The sequence below is a fragment of the Alternaria novae-zelandiae genome, assembly GCF_023758075.1.
Source record: "Alternaria novae-zelandiae strain BMP 2774 chromosome Unknown scaffold_26, whole genome shotgun sequence".
In the NCBI taxonomy this organism is placed as follows: Eukaryota; Fungi; Ascomycota; class Dothideomycetes; order Pleosporales; family Pleosporaceae; genus Alternaria; species Alternaria novae-zelandiae.
The window spans coordinates 429,760-453,135 of NW_026056986.1; the positions used below are offsets into that span (position 1 = coordinate 429,760).

The 23,376-nt window shown below is 47.3% G+C and overlaps 7 protein-coding genes across 7 annotated transcripts; 4 read left to right on the forward strand and 3 right to left on the reverse strand.

The window, feature by feature from the left end:
* Window positions 1-5,769: 5,769 nt before the first annotated feature.
* Window positions 5,770-8,331, reverse strand: J4E88_009840 (uncharacterized protein; the record flags this gene model as incomplete). The annotated part of the gene is made up of 3 exons (XM_049403438.1): window positions 5,770-7,000; window positions 7,586-8,166; window positions 8,224-8,331. 3 exons carry the CDS (start codon window positions 8,329-8,331, stop codon window positions 5,770-5,772), a joined length of 1,920 nt encoding a protein of 639 aa, XP_049250872.1.
* A 372-nt stretch (window positions 8,332-8,703) lies between these two features.
* On the forward strand, window positions 8,704-10,567 carry DBP3 (RNA-dependent ATPase; the record flags this gene model as incomplete). Its single annotated transcript, XM_049403439.1, has 2 exons — window positions 8,704-10,358; window positions 10,414-10,567. 2 exons carry the CDS (start codon window positions 8,704-8,706, stop codon window positions 10,565-10,567), a joined length of 1,809 nt encoding a protein of 602 aa, XP_049250873.1.
* A 3,666-nt stretch (window positions 10,568-14,233) lies between these two features.
* Window positions 14,234-15,491, forward strand: J4E88_009842 (uncharacterized protein; the record flags this gene model as incomplete). Its single annotated transcript, XM_049403440.1, has 5 exons — window positions 14,234-14,337; window positions 14,388-14,583; window positions 14,633-15,014; window positions 15,065-15,412; window positions 15,463-15,491. 5 exons carry the CDS (start codon window positions 14,234-14,236, stop codon window positions 15,489-15,491), a joined length of 1,059 nt encoding a protein of 352 aa, XP_049250874.1.
* A 1,844-nt stretch (window positions 15,492-17,335) lies between these two features.
* Window positions 17,336-17,991, reverse strand: J4E88_009843 (uncharacterized protein; the record flags this gene model as incomplete). The annotated part of the gene is made up of 2 exons (XM_049403441.1): window positions 17,336-17,786; window positions 17,888-17,991. The coding sequence occupies 2 exons, from the start codon at window positions 17,989-17,991 to the stop codon at window positions 17,336-17,338; spliced, it is 555 nt and encodes a 184-aa protein (XP_049250875.1).
* A 359-nt stretch (window positions 17,992-18,350) lies between these two features.
* J4E88_009844 (uncharacterized protein) lies at window positions 18,351-19,364 on the forward strand (the record flags this gene model as incomplete). The annotated part of the gene is made up of 4 exons (XM_049403442.1): window positions 18,351-18,395; window positions 18,443-18,460; window positions 18,516-18,719; window positions 18,774-19,364. 4 exons carry the CDS (start codon window positions 18,351-18,353, stop codon window positions 19,362-19,364), a joined length of 858 nt encoding a protein of 285 aa, XP_049250876.1.
* A 479-nt stretch (window positions 19,365-19,843) lies between these two features.
* Window positions 19,844-20,761, forward strand: J4E88_009845 (uncharacterized protein; the record flags this gene model as incomplete). The annotated part of the gene is made up of 1 exon (XM_049403443.1): window positions 19,844-20,761. The coding sequence occupies one exon, from the start codon at window positions 19,844-19,846 to the stop codon at window positions 20,759-20,761; it is 918 nt and encodes a 305-aa protein (XP_049250877.1).
* A 293-nt stretch (window positions 20,762-21,054) lies between these two features.
* J4E88_009846 (uncharacterized protein) lies at window positions 21,055-21,560 on the reverse strand (the record flags this gene model as incomplete). The annotated part of the gene is made up of 3 exons (XM_049403444.1): window positions 21,055-21,257; window positions 21,313-21,424; window positions 21,480-21,560. The coding sequence occupies 3 exons, from the start codon at window positions 21,558-21,560 to the stop codon at window positions 21,055-21,057; spliced, it is 396 nt and encodes a 131-aa protein (XP_049250878.1).
* Window positions 21,561-23,376: the final 1,816 nt, after the last annotated feature.

The window sequence follows — 23,376 nt, forward strand, 5'->3', positions numbered from 1 at the left end:
CTAGTGTTATTGCGCTAGCGCTATAGGTTAGTAAGGTTATTAGATGTTATAACTTACTTGCGCTAGGTCTTATAACGTAGATAAGCTCTTCTATATAGCTTAAAGATATACTATATATATTATATAGCTACGCTATATCTATAGAGGTTATTTTTCTTCTTAAAGTTAATATACTCTTTAAGTGTTTTCTTCTACTTAGCGTAAGAGAGTTAGTAAGAAGCTTAAACTAGCTAGAGACGTACTAAGTAAACTTAGAATTAGCCTTAAAGTTATTATTATTAGTAGTAATAGGCGCTGCGTAATTAGCTATATTTAGACCTAGTTAGAAGTATTGCTAGTACTACTATTATATCTTGCGCTAAGTAACGTTGTTAAGTAGATACTTAGTAAATAGAAGAGTAACTAGTATAGCTATATAGTCTCTGTTTATATATTAAGTTACGTAGCTATACCTTATTAAATATACTTAGAGTAAGTAGCTTAATAGTTAAAGCCTCTTATATAGAAGCACTTAGCTATAGTAGAGAAGAGACCTGCTAGCTAGCTAGTGTAGTGCCTACTAAGCCTACTAGTAGAAAATAGAGGGTATTTCTATAGAGAGAGATCTAAGTTTAAGTTATAGTTTGTTTATTTTTTTCTATTTTTTTTTATTCTATAGCTAGAACGCAAAACTTCTTAAGACTTATAGGCTAACTAGTAATATTCTATAAACTTCTTAAAACTTATAGACTAACTAGTAATATTCTATAAACTTCTTAAGACTTATAAGCTAACTAGTAATATTCTATAAACTTCTTAAGACTTATAGACTAACTAGTAACGTTCTATAAACTTCTTAAGACTTATAGGCTAACTAGTAATATTCTATAAACTTCTTAAGACTTATAGGCTAATTACCTAGTAGTTCTTATAAAGGTTGTAGATAAGAGATTTACACTTTTAGTAGTAACTACTACGTTAATTTAGTAATTAGTGTGTTAGTAAGGCGTCTATAAAGCTAGAGCTAACTAGCAATATTCTATAAACTTTTTAAGACTTATAAGCTAATTACCTAGTAAGTTTTTATAGAGGTTATAGACAAGAGATTTACACTTTTAGTAGTAACTACTATACTAATTTAGTAATTAGTGTGTTAGCAAGGCGCCTATAAAGCTAGAGCTAAAGAAGGTAGCGCTATATATACTTAATAATAAGGTATCTAGTTAGTTAGATATAGTTTTATCTTAGTGCTCTAGTTACTTAGGTAGTTAGTTAGCTATAATAGCGTGTTAGTAAGGCGTCTATAAAGCTAGAGCTAAAGAAGGTAGCGCTATATATACTTAACAATAAAGTATCTAGTTAGTTAGATATAGCCTTGTCTTAGTACTCTAGTTACTTAGGTAGTTAGTTAGCTATAGCCTTGTCTTAGTGCTCTAGTTACTTAGATAGTTAGTTAGCTATAATAGTAATATATAGTTCTTTAGCCTCTCTAGCTCTATAGGTAATATTCTTGCTCTAATAGCGTAAAGTAGAAGAAGACAGCGCACTAGTCTAAGATAGTAGACTACTAGAAGAAAGAGGTAGAAGAGAAATAGTAGGTAATAGCGAGAATAGAGACTTATATACTATGCCTCTAGTAACGTTATCTACTCTTCTAGTAACGTTGCAGAATAGTTCTAGTTTAACTAAAAGAGAGGTATATTTAGTAGCTAATATAGTAGGCTTCTACTTAATAGAGTTTCTTTAGTAGCTAACGTAATAGGCTTCTGCGTAATAAAGGTTTCTTTAGTAGCTAATATAATAGGCTTCTACTAATAGATAGTTATTTAGTAGCTAATAATATTTGCGTAGACTAAATAAGTTAAAATAAATTAAGTATAACTCTCTATTCTCTTGCGCACCTAGAATAATTAGTAACACTAGTAATCTTATAGAAACTTCTAAGCTAATTCTTTCTAGTAAGTATAATACTAGTAATCTTATAGAAAGTTCTAAGCTAATTACGCTAGCAAGACCTACACGTAGCCTCTACTAGCCTTAACATTAATTCTGCCTTAACGTAGTCTTAACTACGTAGTAAGTAGATAGTAACTTTATTAATACTATAAACTTATATATACTACTATATACTTCTATAAACTTCTATAAACTTATAGAGTACATTATATATAGCTACGCTAACTAGAGGCCTGTATAAGATTAAGCTAATTAATACTAGTTAATAGATATTTATTAGTAGTAGTATCTACTTAGCTATTGTAGCCGCTATAAGTAAGGTTAGTGTACTTGCTAATATTAATAAACCTATTATAACTATTACTAGGCGTTACTACTAACGTACTATAAGGTAGAGACGTTAGAGTGTAAATATGCTAAGTATTAAAGATATTAACGTTAGCCTTAAGACTATCTATACTATTCTATTAGATATCTATAGAATTATATATTCTACTGCTAGCGTTAATAGAAGCGCAATAGCTAGTATGCCTATCTAAGAATAGATTCTAACTAAAAAAGAATATATTATAAATAGCTCTATTACTTATATACTTACCTAACATAGATTCTCTATACTAACGCTTAAGTTTAGTGTAGAGTTTACCTAGATACGCGTTATAAAGAGCTTACTACTAGAATATAATATTAAAGTTATACGTAGAGTTCTTTTAGTTATAGAGATTAAGCTTATAACTATAGTTAAGGTGCTTAAAGTGTAGATTAATAGCCTTAAAAGTAGACTACTACCTATACTAGTTTATAAGACTTAATAATAATATTAACTACTAGAGAATAGGTGTATTTATAGAGAATAGACACTATTAATAATATAGTATCTCTCTACTATAGTTATACTACTTTACCTCTAAGAATATAATAATAAGAGAATCTACTAAGCGCTATAGTATACTAATATTACTATACTTAACTATATAGCGTAGTGTTAAGAATAGCTTAATCTCTTACAGAAGCTAATACATAGTATAGAAGTTAATATCTAGGCTAGAAGACGTCTAAGCTAATAAGGTAAAGATAGTAGATTAGACGTCTTTAATAAGCTCTATAAATTACAGCGCTAATAGATAGAATATAGCGTTTCTAACTACCTTACGCTAGAGATTCTACTTAGTATTAACTAGTAGTAGTCTGCAGTCTCTTATAGCTACGTAAAAGAGTGCCTTAACTTATAAAGTAAACTTCTAGATAATAACTAGCTTTATTAAGTAGTACTTTACGTTATCTCTAGTACTATGTAAATAGTTCTAACGCGTTATATTAGTAATAAAAGAGTATATAGTATAAAAACTAGAATTAGCTGCCTAATAGGTATAGATAATAGTAGCTAATAAGTTTATCTAGACGTAGAACTAGGTAGAAAGTAGTTAAATCTACTACTATCTATTATATAGTAGCTTTGTATAACGCTGCTTCTATAAAGTAGACTATATATAGTTAGTAGTAAGCTAGTCTCTATAATATAATATAAGGCAATAAGTAAAGTTATTAACTTTACTAGGCTTATTAGTAGCCTTTAAGCCTAACTAATATAAGAATATATCTTTGTGTATAGTATACGTGCTCTTAATAGTACCTTTATTCTATAAAATACTAGTAAATTGCTAGTACTAAGTAACGTAAGGTAGTAACTATTTAATAATAGAGAAAGCTAGATAGAAAGAGTTACTATTGCAATTAAATACTACCTTTACGCTCTCTAGATATAAGCGTTAGACTATATTAGTAATAAGTAAGCTAGACATATAACGCCTAATATTATTACCTCTAGTTAACGCTAGACTAGTTATAATATTATAGAGAGAAAGAGGTATAGATAGATTATATATATCTTAGATAAGTCTATTAGTAGGTAACTTATTATATATAATAAAGGCTGTATTAGTAAAAGCTTAATAGCTTACTATATAACTAGCGTTCTTATATTATTTATAATCTATAAAGTTAATATTATTATATATAATAACTATACAGAGATTATATACCTGCGCTTACAATTAACTCTACTACTAGAGTTAATAAATAATATACAAATAGAAAGTTCTAGAAGATTATAGAAGTTTTAATAATATTATAGAAGTTTATATACTAGAAAAAGTTATATAAAAAGAGTGCTTTACCTACGTAAGTTAACTAATCTTACCTATTCTACTATTAATATAATAGTATGTATAGCATATACTAAAGCTAGTAAGAACTTTAATAACGTATTAGTGTACGCTAGATCTCTATAAATAGAGACTAACATAGGTAGATAGCGTGTTTAACCTCTTTTTTGCGCGCAAGAAGTACACTATACTAGTAATAAAGTAGAGTTACTACTATAGCGCCTTATAGTTTTTTAAAGCCTTCTCTTACCTTTTATTTTCTAAATAGTAAAGAATAAACGCGTACTAAGTAGGTGCGCGTTTCTTAATAGCTTATATAGTAGTATAGTAATTAACTATATTAACACTTATACTAGCTTTAAATATACTAAACGCCTTCTCTTCTATAAGTTATAATAACTTATACCTATAAGCTAATAGTATATTCTTACTATAGATACTATAATCTAACTATAAAGTGCGCACTACCTTAAGCAGCGTCTATTATTATCTCTTATAACTACTAGCTCTTATACTATCTATTATATGCTACTTTATTACCTACGCGTAAATAAAGTTCTAGAATAACTATCTATATTATTAAAGAACTTTAACTACTTAAGTTAACTTGCGCTGCGTAGATACCTACTATATATATAGGCGCTAGGTATAATAAGTCTATTTACTAGTATTATTTTCTATTATAGTCTCTTTAATAGTATCTATTAACTTATTATTACTGCGCTTATTATAGGCTTTGTTCTACTTATACCTTAAATATAGCGTAGGCGTATATATTTAACTAAGATATTATAAGCTTAGAGACTAGAGAAAGAATAGTAGTAATAATATAGGTATTAATAGAGAAAGCAACGCGTAAGTAGATAAACTAGGCGTAGTAATAATAGATATTTTAGATATAGTTAAAAGAGCGTAATAAGCGCTATTAAATAGTGTATTTAATATAATAAAGCAACGTTATAGTGTAGATAAAGTATAGAGTTAAAGTAATAATAGTATATTATTATAACGCTAAAATCTATATTACTAATATTAGTGCTATTTTCTCTTAGACGCTCTATAGAGATTTGCGTTTAAGCCTACTTATTAGTTTAGAAGTTTTATAGTATTTAATACCTTTATTTTCTAGGCTATAATTAGCTTAGTAGCTTTAAGAAGTTTTTAGCGCTGCGCTAGCGCGTTAGCGCAGCGCTAGCGCAAGAGTTAAACGTACAGAATCTTAGAGAAGCGTATAATTTATAAGATAATTAGCTTCTACTTATCTTGCGTACATTGTGCGGTTAGTTAGCTAGTTGCGCGGGGGCATGAGAGACTTGTGCGGTTAGTCTAGCCTAGCTTCTAGAAAGTGCTAGGGCTTGCCTCGGGAGAAAAGTGGAGTTGCGTAGTTTGTGCGGATGGATGCTAAGGCATCTAGACTGTGGGTATAGGTTGGATTCGGGCCTTATGTCTGTTTCCGTCCCGCGATAAGAGACATTAGCGTCTTTAACGTTTCTAGGTTACAGAACTATAAGATGCTTAGTTGGACTGTAATGTCATATGTGGCCTAATAATAGAAGCGAATAAAGGGCATTTGTGTAAAAGAAAGAGAGCCTGGCGGGCGATTCTTCTTGACTACGAACGTAGGTACAGGACACCTTTGAGCCGGATTTTGAACTTTGTCCTGTGTTGGTCAACCAATAAACTTGCCACCGCAGTATATGCAGGCATCGCAAGCAAGAAACAGTACCCGTGCCAGCGTGACAGGGATTTCCTTTCGTTCGTACACATCGCCTTCATCGTCGGAATCGTTGCTTTCTTGATCACCTCCTTCTTGGTCGCTAGAACCCTCTTCATCCATCTTGTTCAACGGATCGCTGCTCTCCTCCCTTTCCTCTGATACCATGCCGTTTCTAGTCACGCCAGTCATGACCGTGTTATCCTCAGTGTCGGAGCTATTATTGCGTTCCACGTCTTCTTGGGCCATGATGAACTCGTCGCTCAGAAATGGTGTGCTGCATATACCACAGTACTTCGTGATGCCGGGCGCCTGGATAGCCAGAAAAGTGAGACCACATCTAGGGAACACATGTCCGTTGGTGCAAGTTGCTGATCGGGGGTCTGCGAACGGTATAAATGCGGAGCAGAAATCGCAAGTATCCGCTACTGGGACTGCTGGGCCTTGATTCGTCGAAATGCTATTGCCATGCGTGTCGGTGCTGACTGTTGATGCGTTTTCCTGCTCCGAAGTTCTGTCTGCGGGCAAGGACTCGGATGCATCGTCATAGCCCATGACCATGTTGATGAGTGTGACGAGTTGTTTGTGATGCGTGCGAATTTCTGCGCTGAACGGCGTATGCGATAGTGATGAAGGAAGTTGTTGCAAGGCTACGGCAAGGCGATACGCAGTTAGAGTCTTCGGTAGCTCCTTACTAATCTGCGTCTTGTAGGCTTCAGACACGAGGATGGTGTAGCGATCCTTCAGTGTAGGTGATTCAAGGAAAGCATACGACTTGAAATTCTTGATCAACGAATCGAGATCGTTGACATCGGAGTACGCTGCTGATGTGGTCGCGCTCATCTCACCGACAGGAGGACCTGTGTAAGTCTCGACTAGCTTTCCAACCATTTCATCCGCGAATGCAGGTATGTCATCAGGGTCCTCGACAACTTCTTCTGCCAACTTCTTAAGACTGTACATGAGTCCTTCTGCAGTTACGTTCTCTTTTGGAAAGATGTCCCGTGAACGGCTGCCAGGTCGCAAAGAGCTGATAGCCACGGCACCACTACGGTCAGCCGGAATACCGTACTCGATCATATCGGAAGGATGTACGCTGTTGCATGCCGCGATGAAGTCGCCTAGCGGAGATCTCGTGAGGCCCCATACCTTGGCCCTGCTATTGCCTTTGAGTTCGTGCTTTGCACTAAACAGTGCCAGATTATTTCCGATTCTCTCCCGCCATTCTGGGGCATCAAGGCTTTTGAGCCCATCAGGAGTCTGCTCGAGGATAGCAGTTGGGCTGTGGAGTGTCGATAGTAGAGAGCTTATATGGAGACGAGGTGTTGTGGCCTGAGTCGTGTCCCAGACAACGCCTGAAACTGGATCCCATCGACCGTCTAGATCATGCGTGCTCCTTTCGATGATAGTAGCGTCAAGAGCGGATATCGTTAGATATACTAGTCCCGTGTTCGTGAAGAGGGCGAGCTTTAGTCTGTATTCATCTTCGACTCGGTGAAACCATTTCATCGGGCCGTCATATCGCATTTCGTGGCCTGCATAGACAACTTCTTGCTGCAAGCTCATACGCCCAGTGTTATACGTGATAGTCCGCGCCCGTATATCCTCATTCGCAGCGTATACCAGTACGGAATAATAACACCCGTCGCGTATGATCCAAGGACTCCAGGCAATATGCGAGATATATCTTTGCTGTTTGATCATATCTTCGAAGATATTGGGTTGTGGGAAGATCGTGTCCGAAGAAAGTGCAAAAGACTCATGTGTTAACACGTCTGCCCTCCAGTCTGGCTCAGCTCCTAGGGAGGACGTGGGCGTTTCAACCTTGAGAAACACGAGGTGATTATCGTCATCAGAGACAACTAGCATGTGCGGGCCGTATACCAAGTGAGTACCGACAACACCAGCCGGCCCTGGGCAAGGCAGAGCGGGTGCCCAGGCGAACGCTCGAATGCGGCCTCTCGACCGCAGTCGTTCCTTGGAATCGTGCACCACGTGGCTAGGTTCGTGGTCCCAGTCTCCGAAGTGGTCAACGAGCGCATCGTTGATGATCAATCGTCGAGTCCAACTGGTCTCTTCTTCTGGCTTGCCTTCTGCTGCTGACCAGAGGGAAAGCGTCAAGTTTGCGGTAAGAGCAGCAAGCGCGCATTTTCGATGTTTAGCAATACCGGGCGGTGACCACGCGATGCTGATGGGAGCGCTGTTAGAGATCTCTTCGCCGACGGAGTAGTTAGATGTTGGCGCAGGTTCTTTGAGTGGGAGCTCATCGGTCGAGAACAAGGGTACCTTGAGAGGCACATGCTGCCATTGCGGCAAGACTTGATCCCGCTCGAAGTCGACGGTGTTCGGAAACTACGCAATCATTAACAAAAAGGTCTCGTGTAAGTATCTGCACGGAAAGGTACTCACGAGCAGCTCTACGCGCTCATCCGACGCTAATGCAATGATGCCGTCGGAAGACCAATCGATTGCATCGACGCAGGCTGGCCAGCATCTCAGCACTGTCACGTCCGCCATGATCGCGCATCAAGTCTCAGAATAAGTGGTCCCTGTTGTTTAGTGGTTCTGGTCATGGCTCACTGTGGTGAGGGAGATCGTGAATAGGTTTCGACTAGCGCGAAAACCCGAAAAGCCTTGACGTAGGAAGCGCAAAAGGTCTCGAATTGACGACTTTTGCGTACAATGACTAAAACCTTCACATAGCACTTCGTGGACGCGCAGGGACGTGAGAAGCATCGAACACGCGAGATTTGCTGCCGCAGGATCGCGTTGAACGCTTTGGGACTAGTTCCGGACTTATCGATAGTGCTGGTGCCGACCGCCGACGAAAAAGTGATTTTTCCGCCATCCTTCTCAACTTCTCCACGCGAAGCATTGCCAACCAACAAGATGGGGAAAAGACCGATCTCTGACGTCGTCGCTGAAGACGGCGCGACCACGACACCCGAACTTTCAAGAAAGAAGAGCAAAAAGGACAAGAGCAAGAAGCTCAGCAAGACGGCTGAAGTGGATGCGATGGAGACGAATGGCGATGCGCAGGCTGTAGAGAACTCGGACGACGAATCGAGTCTGTCCAAGGCCGAGCGCAAGGCGGCAAAGAAAGCAAAGAAGGCGGCTAAGGAAGCGAAAAAAGCGCTGAAGGCTGCCGCGGGTGCCGATTCAGACGAGCCTGCGGAAGAGAACGAGGAAGCCATCAAGGCGGCAGAAAAGGCTGCGCGAAAGGCAGAGAAGAAGCGCGCGAAGGCATTGGCCAAGGGCGAAGCCACCGAGCCCGTACCCTCCTCCAAGCCTGCACCCGTCGAAACCACAACGAGCACAGCCACCGTCGAATCGGGCGACTATGTAGAGAGCAAAGAGCTGACCCAGCTTCCTCAGTCCGAGGTCGATGCCTTCCTCGCCAAGAACACGATGGCCATCCAAGACCCCAAACCCGCCGCTCGCAAGCTCCGTCCCATCCTGAACTTCAAGTACCTCCCGGTCGACGATGCGCAACGCGCCTTCTTCGCCAAGTTCAGCGCCCCTACACCTATACAAGCAGCCGTGTGGCCATACTTGCTCTCAGGAAGAGACATGGTTGGTGTTGCTGAGACAGGTTCCGGCAAGACGCTCGCGTTTGGTGTACCATGTGTGCGCTACATCGCAGCGCTGCCCAAGAACGAGCGGAAGGGTGTCAAGGCTGTCATTGTCTCACCTACGCGTGAGCTGGCTGTTCAGATCTACGACCAGTTGGTAGCGTTGGCGACACCGGCTGGACTATCTGTAGTCTGCGTGTACGGCGGTGTGCCAAAAGATCCTCAGGTTGCCGCTTGCAAGAAGGCGCATATCGTGGTCGCTACGCCCGGTCGTTTGAACGACCTAATTGGCGATGGCTCAGCAGATCTCAGCAAAGCCGAGTACGTAGTACTTGACGAAGCCGACCGCATGCTTGATAAGGGTTTCGAAGAAGCAATTCGGCAAATCATCTCGCAGACGCCCAAAAAGCGCCAGACCCTCATGTTTACTGCTACGTGGCCGCCCTCCGTCCGGGATCTTGCATCCACCTTCATGAACTCGCCGGTTAGAATCACAATCGGCGACAACCAGTCTGGCGAGCTCCGCGCCAATGTGCGCATTAAGCAGCTTGTCGAGGTTGTCGATCCCCGCGGCAAAGAGCAGCGTCTGCTGCAGCTACTTAGACAGTATCAATCTGGCAAGAACAAGGACGACCGTATCCTCGTCTTCTGTCTGTACAAGAAGGAAGCAATGCGCATCGAGGATTTCATTCGCAGACAGGGCTTCCGCGTGGGTGGCATCCACGGCGACCTGAGCCAAGAAAGGCGCAGCGCCTCACTGGCAGCGTTCAAGGAAGGCCATGTGCCCCTCCTCGTGGCGACGGATGTTGCTGCACGAGGTCTTGACATTCCTGCGGTGAAACTCGTCATCAATGTCACGTTCCCTTTGACGGCGGAGGACTACGTTCACAGGATTGGTAGAACGGGTCGTGCCGGAAAGGAGGGTTTGGCGATCACGCTCTTCACGGAACACGACAAAGCACTCTCCGGATCGTGAGTACCCCTTGCGCTTGGCTGCATGGTTTCAGTGTGCTAACTCTATTATTAGGTTGATCAACGTCCTCAAGGCAGCAAACCAGCCCGTACCCGAAGAGTTGATGAAGTTCGGTACAACTGTCAAGAAGAAGGAACACGGTGCATACGGCGCCTTCTACAAAGACACCGGAGACTCCAAGGCAGCTACTAAGATTACTTTTGACTAAGTCGCATGAGTCTAGCTGCGTGTTGTCAAAAGCGGACTCGGCATCTCGTAACGAAGCTGGTCGGCGAAGTAGATGCCGCCGGCTACAGCTGCAGCGCGAAGATCGATTTGTAGACCTAGAAGCATTTGTCTAGCGGAGGCGTTTCGGATCATGCAAAGCAAAAGTCCCGGTAGTGTGCATTGTTGTAGATCGCAACGTGTTTAGTAATTACGAGTCTGCACAATATCTCATTCTTCGTAACAAATACCCCATCTTATGCATGAGCTGAAGAGAATCCCCTGCTCTATAGCTTCCGGCTGTACCGTGCCTGAACAATCGTACGATTTCCAAACCTGCGTATCCTCAGGTCCACACGAGAAGAAGGCTTCAGCCACCTCATCATACCGTATGCACTTGTTCCTAGCTACCATCGTGAATCTCAAATACGCATGTATCCACATGCGCCAACCGACCGCCATAACGACAACAACTCGCCTATCCAATGCACTACGCTTCCATTACCACCAAAAGCCCACACTGACCCTCCACATGCCCACTCCACGGGGACACCCAAGCCCGGCACACCGACCCCAAAAACTCCTCTCCGATCCTCACCATGTACATGGCTCGGCAACGGACCCGTACTATAGGTTCTAACACACGCCGCTCCCGCAGACTAGACCCGCGTGTGCAGCGAAAAAAGCGTCTGGCGTCAAAGTGGTACTTCGCCGAATGTGGTCGCCGACTATAGTTCGGACAAATCATCAGACAGCCAATCAGATCCCCGCAATGAGATGCAGAGGCCCAGTCTTCTGGGGTGGGATTGGTGAACTAGAGCCCGAGGGGATTTATCATGCCTCACCGCAGTGAGGTAGTGTGTTCGCCGTGTGTAGGGGGGTTCGGCGAGGAGGGTATGTGGGATTGCGGAGGAAGGTAGGTGTATATAAGGGCCTCGGTGGGTTGCTGAGCGGACGGAGTGCATTCCAGATCTTTGTCAACCAAGATACGCATTTCGAGACTACTGTTATACCACGCTATACGCTACCGAACTTTACGAAAAGGTTTCGGCATACTTCCTCTTACGTTCGGCATACTTCCATCGGCACATCGTCGGCATCGCCACATATACTCGATATCCACTCCCATACAAACGTTCACAATGTGCAAGAAGGCTTCCTGCGACTCCTGCAGTAGGTCACTTACCACAGTTCTGTTGTACGAACACGGCTAACATCGCCTCAGACAAGACCACATGGTGGGGCTGTGGTAAACACGTCGCCGGCGTCATGGACAACACCCCCAAAGAGCAATGGTGCACATGCGCACCCCGAGTCGAACAACAAGGCACACAATATCCTCCCATGGGCTCACTATCTTCGGCATGACTACCGGCTTGGATGAGGAGCTCGAAGGCCTAGCGACGGGACGATACGGAATGAAGGGCTGCTCTTTTCGGAGTCTGGGAACATATGGAGTACAGGCGTGATGATTTACGATACGAACGACGCATGGATACGATTTCTGATAGCGTTAGCGATGCGCAATACATACCCAATTCTACCTTTTGAAGACTGCTTCGTCGCTGGTGATCAGCATGCTGTAGTGCTGTGTAGATCGCCTTGTCTGGGCCTTGTGCCTGTTGCACATGTCAGCACAACCGTTCGAATGATCACCAGCACGTTTGTCAATGACGGGGATACAAGCTGCGCCTTGCACGACGAGGCCTTCATCACGGCCTGACGGGACCTGGCATCTTTGTCCGTCGCCCGTTCCAGAAGCATGGTGTTGGGAGCTACGACATGCCACCACCAGCTTTGTAGCACGGTGACCACGGTGACTACGGAGGACAGTGGAAACATCTGGACCGTGGTGATGACAGAAGCTGTCATTTTAGACCCTGAAGCGGGTAAGTTGAGGCCTCAATCCTGTTAGCAAGGCTCGGCGGCCATTTGAAACAGCTTCTGGAAGTCTCAGATGCTTCGAAGTCAAACAGCTATGATGTCGACGGGTGCCGGGCCAGTGAGGCATCTCCCTTCCAATCGGACCCCAAGAAAATGCCGGCGCAGATGCGTGGCGCGTACAGCGCAATAACAAGACCGTCAAAAGTCTTGTGCCAGACCATTGGAAAGGTAAGAATAGGACGGTTGGTGGTGGTTGAGTTGGAGAGAAGGCGCGCGAACCAATGGGTTCGGAGAGGATGCACCCGCCATGGTGAGGCTGGTCTCATAATGGGTCTGCTAAGTATAGCCGTTGCAGATGTGGAACTAGGCCCCTGCAACTAGCCAGTTTCAGCCATGGCCCTACAGGATCCTCCGCCATGAGCTTCAGCGACGAGGTGAATGACAGGCAGCCACCCTGCAGCAAGAGGCGCATGTGGTGATGGAAAAGGCAGCGACTGAGAACTGGCATTGGGCAGATGCGGGGAAAGCAGAAAAAGCAACTCTCCAGGACCCCGTTGGGATGCCCTGCACGCGGTCATGAAATAGTGGTAGATCCTGCTAGCGAAACGATTCTCGAATGTTTGAGATGGCTCTCGTGCATATCGCAGTAATCACAGGATGTGACTCGCGCAGCTCACACAATGGCTGGATCACGTCGGCGGTTAGCCCAAAGTATCCATGAATGGCGGCGGCCGTCGCGGACACCAAACGGAGACTGCCACCTGGGGGAGGTATATCTGCAGTCCATAAGCGGTGCATGCTGCTGTTATTGTTAAAAAGTGAATCTCACGCGCATTCGTCCTTGCCGCTTCGTATTGTCGTGTATTGTCGCAATAGAGCGTGCCTGAGAGCATTTGGCGCTGAGCAGCTTGACCCCGCCATCCATCCCACTTGGAAAGCGCGCCCGCCGCAGCAACAAACACACGCCATCGCACCTTCCCTGTGCTCTCCGCAACATCTGCTTCTGTGAAGACACGTCCTTCACAAGCTTGGAACGCCGACGGAAGAAGCCACGGGCTACGGTACGTCGCCACGTTCCCTCCCGCTCCCACGTTGAGATCGCGCATCTGGGACTGACTTGGCGGTACAACAGACCCTGCCCCCACCTTATCCGTCTCCTTTCTGTCACCGCCTCATTCCCTCTCCACCTTGCGCGGGCATCACCCCAGCATCCTCGAGAAGCTCCGAAGCGCAGCCGCTCCAGCTCCAATCGGTTGGTCGACGACATCTCTCGGTAGCCAGCGTCATTAAACGGCTAAAGACGAGCGCCTCCATCAGGCACGACCAAGTACACGCCTCGTTGAACCGGGCACTGCACAGGCCTCGACTCCAACAAACACAGTTCTGTGGTAAGTCAAACGATACGAGCGGATGCATAGGCGGGGGCGAATAGCACATGTCGTTCTTTGTATTCTGACGTGCGCGTTGCCGCCATGAACACCTTTTGCGGCTCAAAGGGCACAGCACGTGGGGCTGGTTCAGTGTCTGACACAGTGCCGTTTCACCAGCGCGCGCAAGACACGCCTGCTGTTCTGCGAACAATGCTTGCCATATAGCCTTCTAGGACCCAAAGCTGACCAGCGCATTTGTAGATTCTACTTGAACCACCGCAGACGCATCCTCATTCCGCCTCTTCAGCTCTTCACCTGCCGACTATCCAGCAATCGCGACCCCGCAATCACTGAGCCCAGCTCAATTGACCCAATTCACTGCGCATCAGCGCGTACCAACCACAACAACCGCCAACATGCCTCCAGCGGGGAGTGGCAGCTCTAGAAAGATCTCTTTCAATGTCTCAGAGCAGTACGATATCCAAGATGTCGTCGGAGAGGGCGCATACGGTGTTGTTTGGTAGGCTTCACCTGTCAGTACCAGCCAGTCTGTTGCTAACCACGCGACAGCTCCGCATTACACAAGCCGTCAGGCCAGAAGGTCGCCATCAAGAAGATCACGCCCTTTGACCACTCCATGTTCTGTCTGAGAACACTGCGAGAGATGAAGCTACTCCGGTACTTCAACCACGAGAACATCATCTCCATTCTCGACATCCAGAAGCCTCGGAACTACGAGACCTTCACCGAAGTGTACCTGATCCAGGTGTGTAGCTCCAGCATTCAGTAATATCCGTGGTCACTAATCCTATCAGGAACTCATGGAGACCGACATGCACCGCGTCATTCGCACCCAGGAGCTTTCGGACGACCATTGCCAGTACTTCATCTACCAAACCCTGCGCGCGCTGAAGGCCATGCACTCTGCAAACGTGCTGCATCGCGATCTCAAGCCCTCCAACTTGCTCCTCAACGCCAACTGCGATCTCAAGGTCTGCGATTTCGGTCTGGCTCGATCAGCTGCCTCGACTGAGGACAACTCCGGGTTCATGACGGAATACGTTGCAACGCGATGGTACCGTGCGCCCGAGATTATGCTTACCTTTAAGGAGTACACAAAGGCCATCGATGTATGGAGTGTGGGATGCATTCTAGCAGAGATGCTTAGCGGAAAGCCTCTGTTCCCAGGAAAGGACTGTAAGTATTGTGCCAGTACTGTTCTCGGAACTGTTACTAACAATCATCAGACCACCACCAGCTTACGTTGATTCTCGATGTGCTCGGCACACCCACCATGGAAGACTACTACGGTATCAAGTCCCGCCGAGCTCGCGAATACATCCGATCGCTGCCCTTCAAGAAGAAGATCCCGTGGAAGGCTATGTTCCCCAAGACCAACGACCTGGCGCTTGACCTGCTTGAGCGGTTACTCGCTTTCAACCCCGTCAAGCGTATTACAGTCGAGGATGCGCTCAAGCACCCGTACCTTGAACCCTACCACGACCCAGATGACGAGCCGACCGCCGACCCGATTCCAGAGGAGTTCTTCGACTTTGACAAGAACAAGGACAACCTGACAAAGGAGCAGCTGAAGCGTAAGTCAAACATCATACGCGTGCCCTGAACCTCTGCTAACTTTCGATAGTCCTCATCTACCAGGAGATTATGCGATAAACTTGTCCACGTTTCCCCCCTCAAATGCGAGATATACACAAGATACCACGATCGAGTCGATTTCCGCAACTTGTCCACAGCTAGCTGGTCTGAGCTCATTACCATATTCGAGGAAGGGTCTACAATCATCCTGTAATTTGGATTCGCAGCAAGACATGATGTCAGCCAAGTGACGGTAGGAAAGCATACGAGGAGATGTCGCTTCGAATTCGCGCTCTCTCAAGAAAGAAAGAATCTCCTATAACCACAATTCGTAAGATAGGAAAAGGCAGAAATGAATTGCTTATTTGCAATCCCAGATGTTGACTTTGCATGTGCCCATGAATGTGAGTGCTTTGTTTGGGAAAGTATGCTACATCTTCAACGCCCAATCCATACGTTGAATTTTCTCTTCCTCCCTAGTACCTCTCCTACTACGCTGTTGTCCATCCCAGATCACGCCTTTAAAGTTCATCTCACCTCTTGTCTGCACCTGCGTATCCGTGGGCCTCGTCCAATCGTAGATAATCGACTCACATCTACTCCCCTTCCATGACGCATGCGCACTTCCCGTACTACTTCCACTCATTCCCCGCGACTCATCTAGATGATCCCTAACCTCCGGCTCCGACACAGCGTCCAACACAGACGACCGCCGCGTCGGACTCGTCGTTGAGCCCCTTCGAGCAACTTCGTTCCACCACCGCTTATCATATGCATCATATGAGAGCGAGGAACTGCGCCGACGTGCTGAAACGGGGTAGATGGGGTTGTGCAGTGGAAGTGGATCGAAAGAGCCCCTGAGAGATTGACGCCGGGAATGTGTGCGTGAAGGACGCTCTGTTGATGTCAATGGCAGCGTGTTCTCGTGTATAGCAAAGGCATTGGGGCCTAGTGTTGTAGACCGCGAGTCTTGTGTCCGCCACTGAGCTAGACCAGGCCATTTCCTCTTCTCAACATCTCCGCTATTGTATAGAGAGGTTGGCGTCGTGGCACTGGTCGATGAAGATGAAGACCCAGCAACAGAATCCTTCCTCACAACCACGGATTTCAGCTTCAACAAACTCGCCGCTCTGCTCCTCCTCGTATCTTGGCTACCATGCCCACAGGAACTACACTGTCGGTTCCACGTCACCCGTCCCGTCACTGGGTTGACCTCGAAGTTCCCACCACTCAATTGCGTTTGTGACTGGCGCTCTAAATCGGCTTGTCGTCTTTGTGCGAAGTGGAGGCGGAGGTACCATGCTATAGCTACGAGTATGAGGAAGAGGAGTATGGAGAGGGCGATGGCGGAGTTGCGGTCGATGTTTGTGGAGGAGTTGGCGGGAGATGATGCGGAGTCGGATTTGTGTTTACTTGCTATTGCACCACCGGCCATGGCGGCAACCGACATGCTGAGGTTGTTGAGTGATTTTGCTGGGATTGAGGGCTGGTAGAGGCATTTGTGAAGATGTGTACGGGACTTCGACGGAAGCAGTTGTGGTTATGAGATGCAGATGGTCGCGTGTGCTGTGCTGTATTACACCCTGTGACTTCATAGTCTGGCTTTGTACCAGAGTGTCGTTATCGAAGTACGCTTGGTGCGGTCGAGACCGAATGGACTGGTAGCGGACCAGTGTTGGAGATGAGGGGCAGTAAGCGTCGCGTTGGAAGCCGAGTATAGAGCCATGTCGTATCCATTCTTCTAATCTCTAGATCTTGCTTGTAGTGTGGAGTTGTTGTGCCCTTGAACGCCGCCCAATGCCCGTGTTTAATTCGTATCCGTACACAGTGGTGTCCTTTGCTATGCAACAGATCGCCTGCCCAGTATCTTCATATACACATAATCATACACCATATGCCCCCATCTCCCTTGTCTCCTGACCCTAAAAATCACATCTCCCATCCTTCCACCCCGTCCTCCACCTCTCCTCCCACTTCTTACAATCAAACTGCTCCTTCCCCAGCTTCTCATTCACAGCATTATGCGCCTCGCACATCCACTCTCCAAACTCACTCCTCGAGCTGACTCTCGGTGTGTTCTTCTGCATCCACTTCTGGAAATCTTCGGCGCACACCCAGCATGGGTACAACTTGCCAAATGTGGTGAGGAAGGATTTGGTTTCGGATTGGAGTTGGGGAGAGGGGTTCGTGGGGTATGCGCCGGTTATAGAGTGGAGGAGGGTCCATGAGGAGCGACCGAGGGCTTCGACGTCGGGTGGGCAGTCGGCGGGGAGGGATGGCGCAGTCGTGGTGGGAGCGGCGGCCGGTGTGCGCTTTTTGGGCATTTTGCCTGACATGGCCATGAGGGAGGTTAGGTCGTTGCAGGCTCGGCATCTGTAGTTCGGACACATATGTTAGCAACTGTCTTCATCGTAAAGATGGTAGTTGTCCTGCGCGTATGTCGTCTGGCGCATTGGAGAGTCGATGGTACTCACGGCTTGCCATCAGGACCAAGTATGATGCCATTCGCCAGCTTCTTGTACCCAGGCCTTCCCGCGATATCCTGACCTTCATCTTTCTCATTCGATTCCTGCGCCATCTTTGTCTGCCTGAAAGCTCAGTGGTGGTTGCGATATGTCGCTGCGAGCAACTGGTGATTTCTAAGCTCTTCCATGATCGGACCTCGGCGGTATGCACGCGTTCCAGGGTCAACCATGTCGTGCGTCATCGCGCCTTCGCCGTTGACGGCGGTACATGTGCGGGTTATGCGTCGGCATCGGAGTTCGTAATTCTCGTGCATCCGTGACTTCGTAGCGCGATTGTAGACATGTTGTTGCTTTCGAATTACTCTTGGCGCGTAGATAAGAGGGAGGTTGTGGACGCGCAGTGGAGCGTGCAGACGATTCGCATTTGAACATTACAAACGCATCCTCCCCTTCCGGCTATCACCGTCTGATCATGGATGTACCGGTGGCTGCGAATGTACTAGGAACGCTGGGAGCAGTACGTATTCTTCATGATCTCGAACGTAACCGTGCTGACCAGAAAAGGTGTGTTGGTCCATTCAGGTACCTACGTCTCCAACAACCGTTATCGAGGAGCACAGCTAAGAGTGTGGTCTAGCTTATCCCACAAATCGTCATCAACTATCGCAGGCACAATGCTACTGGACTCCAGCCGACCATGATGATGCTGTGGGCATGGGCTGGGGTTCCTTTGGGCGTTTATAACATTGCTGAAGACTACAACATTGCTTTGCGCATACAGCCTCAGATTCTTACCGTACTGAGCCTGGTGACGTGGATCCAGTGTTATTACTATGAGAAGGTAAGTGGTTTCATCAACAGCTCGAGTGTGAATACGACAGCTGACATTCCAAAGAGGTGGTCGGTTCTCCGCTCGCTCGCAGTTGTGGTCCCTGTGGCGTGCCTCATGGGCGGTATTCAAGCTGGTCTCATCTTCGCCATTCAGCATGCCAAGTCAGAGGGACTACATTGGCCCAGTATCCTCATGGCTGTTGCTTCAGCCGCTCTGCTTGCTGCTGGTGTCCTGAGACATTACGTGGATGTCTACGTTCACCGGACCGTTCGTGGCATATCCTTCATCTTTGTCGGTATTGATGCCCTGGGAGATCTCTTCTCCTTGGTGTCAGTCGTCTTCCAACCTAAGCTTGACGTCTTGGGTCTGGTCATTTACGGCTCCGAACTGGTGCTGTGGATCGGCATCTTCCTGTGCGGAGCGTATTACAATCTCCCCTCGTGGTACGCTGCAAAGAAGGAGACGGAGAGGACCAACGAGGGCTTAGATGAGCCGAACAGTGGGCCGGCGGGCACGTCTGGGATCGCACTTCACGATCTGCCCTCCAGCACTTCCGTGTTCAGGACGCCATCGGGCGAAATTGAAGCGATCCGACAGCGCAGTATGGGCTCAATACGTGTTGCTGGTCTGGAACATCTACCGCGGAGGGTGTAGGTGAAGCGCAAATGCAGTCAACTTTCAGCTCATCACTTTGAATTGCGCATTTCACCCCACGAACCGTTTGCACCCCCAGCATCTTTTTCGTACAAAGGTCTAGGTCCTGCGGCTACCTCCGGTGCTGTGTTTGCCCGTGACGCGTTCGTTGCTTCCACGCTCTTGAACTTGGGCAGGCGCACGCACCTTCTCCACAATCACCATCCGCACTCCCCACACTCAGACCGGACAACTACCACCGACTACATTCACGCTCGACCTCCTGCGTCACAGGATATCAACTGCGTCACTATAATAACCCGGCGCCAGTAGCTGATACAAATAAGCTAACCTGCACTTCCGCCGACTCCATCACCGTCCGCAACCAGAAGTCTGCTTCACCTGGTTCGGCCTATCACAGCGCTGGAATATCTCAGCAACACTAACGGGTTCAAATAGTCAGGAATACTCGCAAGTCAGCTCTCAGCTCCAACAGCATCATGACTTCCACCACTACGACCAAGGTTACTTCGCTGGACTCTCAGTCCGATGGCCCGTCGGTGCCGAACCCTACACCAGCCACTGAGTCTGTAGGCAGCCCCTACGAACCGGTAGACCCTCCTCCGGAGATGGACTACACTGCCGTCGCCAGGATTCTGGGCCCTATCCAAGAGTCGCTCAACGAGGCCGCCCTGGAGGCCGCCTACCCATCGCCACCCATCAACACACCCATCCTCGGTTCTCCAGCTCCGTCCGTTTCATATCGCTTCCCTGTGACCCGCGGTCGCGGCTTCAGTGTCGTTGGCGATAGACTCGCGCAGCTGAAGATCAATGACCGCAAGCTTCGTCACCGCGAGGGAGATGTGGGCTCCAGCAACTACTCACCAGAGGCATCCATCAACGAGGACGAAGAAGTCGATATTGCGAGCATATCCGAGGTGTTGAGCGACGGCGGTAGGGACAAGGAAGACCCAGGACAAGCTCGTAAGACCCTTGACCCCATCGATGTGACTGAGGGCTCAGTTCCTATCGCTTTAGGTTCCCCAGCCGTCAACCCGCGCATCGTAGAGTACCTGACCTTCACCTCCGACGACTTGCCTACGAACTCGGTTGCACCTTGCTTCCCCTCTACACTCATGAAGACAAGCACCGCGTCGATTAAGACCGTCGTTGGCGGCAGCGACGGCGCTAGCTTGAAGAGCGATGGCGTCACTGAGAAGAGCAACTGGGCTGAGGAAATCGAAGACATGGTCGACCGTACATGCCTACGTCTCGAGCAGCTTGCCGACGATGAGTGGAAGCGTGATGGCAGCAAGAGCTTCGCCGATTACTACGTCGCTCGCCTTGAGCGTCTGCTCAGCAGCGCTAAGCGCTCCGTACCCGTCAGCATCCAGAAGAACAAGGAGACCCAGGAGTGAGAGGACAAGAATGGTGCGCCGAAGAAGCACTCATAAGTATGAAAATGGCGCAGGGAAAGGTGACGGCGTTCACGGTACGGGTAATGCTTTGTTTGTCTTCACGGTTAATGGCTCAAAAGTTGGACATGTGCTGTCATGGTGTTCTATACCCATAATGTCTCTTCTTAACGATGCACGGGTCTACGATGATGATTCCACGATGTTAGGTTCAAGTAGTGGATCTGAAGTATCAGTAATAATAATGTGTCTTTTTCGAGATATATCCTGAACTTGCTGTGTACATGCCATGACACCTAAGTCAAGCGCGAGTACGATGCATTCCTCACACCCAGTCCCTGCAGGATAGCAACAACACCCAGCGTAATAGCCGTAGGTCTATCGTTACTCTTCCAGTAAGCTGCACCTGCGGCCGCCAGTAGGGTCGTCAAAACACCCGCGATGCTCTTGTCGTACACATCGTAGATACCCGTGACCGACCACTTGTAGTTGAGGATGCCTATTAGAACGTTAATCACGACACATCCAACAACGGCCTTTGCCTGCAGACTTACTCATAATAACAAAGAACCCGCTACCCTCGTACCAACCGATCTTACTCGCACCACGGAGCATGAGCGGTAGCGTGTTTATCGTCGGATGTTTGAACTGGTCCAGACCTTTCAGCTGCAACATCTCATTAGAACACTGTCATGACCAAAGAAGCTATGTGATATATTACCGTATGCCCAATCGCCAAAATAGCGTACGCAGCTGAGGAAGCCTGCAGCAAGGGGTGCGACTGCGAGGTTATCGACGTCATGGTGGTGAGTGATGCTTTGAGAATTGTCTTAAATTTAGTGGTAGGTTTGAAAGAGGTTACGAATTGGAAAATGGAGGAGAAGAGGAGAGTTCTATGGCGTTTGCAGCGACGCGCATGTCACGATCGCGTCGTTGTGATGCTTTTGGCTGGGACCGAGGTTAGTATGGATTGGGAACGGTTTCCCCACTTTTTGCGGGTCCGCCGGGAGGTTGGTCAACCTAGCACCAGGGCCGCTATAGGATGCGACATACATGAGAGATGTGCGTTATGGTTGCAATTTGCTCAAGCTTTGTGATTATCTAGTTGATCAATGCGAAGTGGCTTAGAGGGAATCGCATGACTAGGCACAGACGTGTTGGCTTGTATTGCATCTCATTCGCTGCAGGTAGGTGTGCACTGCCCCGCAACTTCTACAATCATATCTTCGTCCAGCTGCGCCTCGCCAGCTAACTACTCAGCACCCCATTATTCCATTCCGCCAGCCCAAAGCCACCTTTTCACCCCATCGTCCACCAAACTCGTTCGTCTTAGCCGAATCAAAACTTCGGAATGCCTCGCATCATCGTTCTAGCCCAGTGAAGTATGAGCGCACTGATCTCCGAAGTCATACGTAGGTGCTATCGGAGTCTTATCCTAGAGATCAGATACACCCGTCTCCAACGCATCCGGATCTAACGACCCCGGATCTAGCGACTCCGGATCCTATGCCTTGGGAAGTAATGCGAGGTGAAAAATGGGTCCGCGCGCCTGGTGGCGACCAAGCTCAACCATCCTGCTTCGGGGTCGGTCAACTTCGGATACCAGAGCGTCCAGAGAATGAGAGACTTTGTTCCGCTTGTATGAGCCTCGGTCAACTAAAAAGTACGCACTGGGACGACATCAACAACTTCCGCAAGGTCATTGTGAAACATCACGATTCGTTCGATGTGTTGCTCAACAGCGCACGTGAAGGTTGTCATCTTTGCGGATTGCTAATAATAGCATGGGAGGAGAAATGTCACTTGGAACAAGAGCCTGGGGGTGGATGGGTTGCTAAGTCGGGTACTGATTCGGTTTCAGTGAACGCCGGCATCAAACTCGAATTCCACAGAGTGAAAACGACACTCCCGTGGACTAATGTCAGTGTTGATGAGGTCCGGATTGATATAATATTTCGGGAGTCACTGCCTGGTATGTGCGGAAGCCTGATCTGTAAAGTTATGGATAGTGAGTGCTCCTCCTTCCAAGGATACTTCCATTACTTCAAGATTAACCAGTGATATAGCCGATCATCTGACCGTGCCGAAGACATGTCTCCCATCAGATGACGACACCAATACGGGCTCATCAGCAAGTTTATCCAGGATCAAGGCCTGGCTGGATATCTGCTCAAGTTCACATCCAGCCTGTTCCCAGGCGAATGCTCAGCCTCCACCCTTACCAACGAGAGTGATTGCAGTAGGAGGTAAAGGATCTAGTAAATGCCACCTAGTGTCTGGAAATGAGAAGAATGATTACTACGCCACTTTAAGCCACAGCTGGGGAAATCCTCACAATCGGCCGTTATCGACGACCGATCGGACTCTTTCTTGTCGACAGCGAGGCATTGAAGACGATTTATTGCCAAAAACCTTTCGGCAAGCTGTTCAAGTCTGTAGGGACTTGGGCATAGAATATATCTGGATAGACTCTCTGTGTATCATCCAAGAGCAAGAAACACAGGAAGATTGGGCAAAAGAAGCACCGAGAATGGGACTTGTGTACGGTAATTCGACTTTGAACATTACGGCGGCAGCAGCAGTAGATTCCACACAAGGATTGTTCAGAGAGCGCCTTG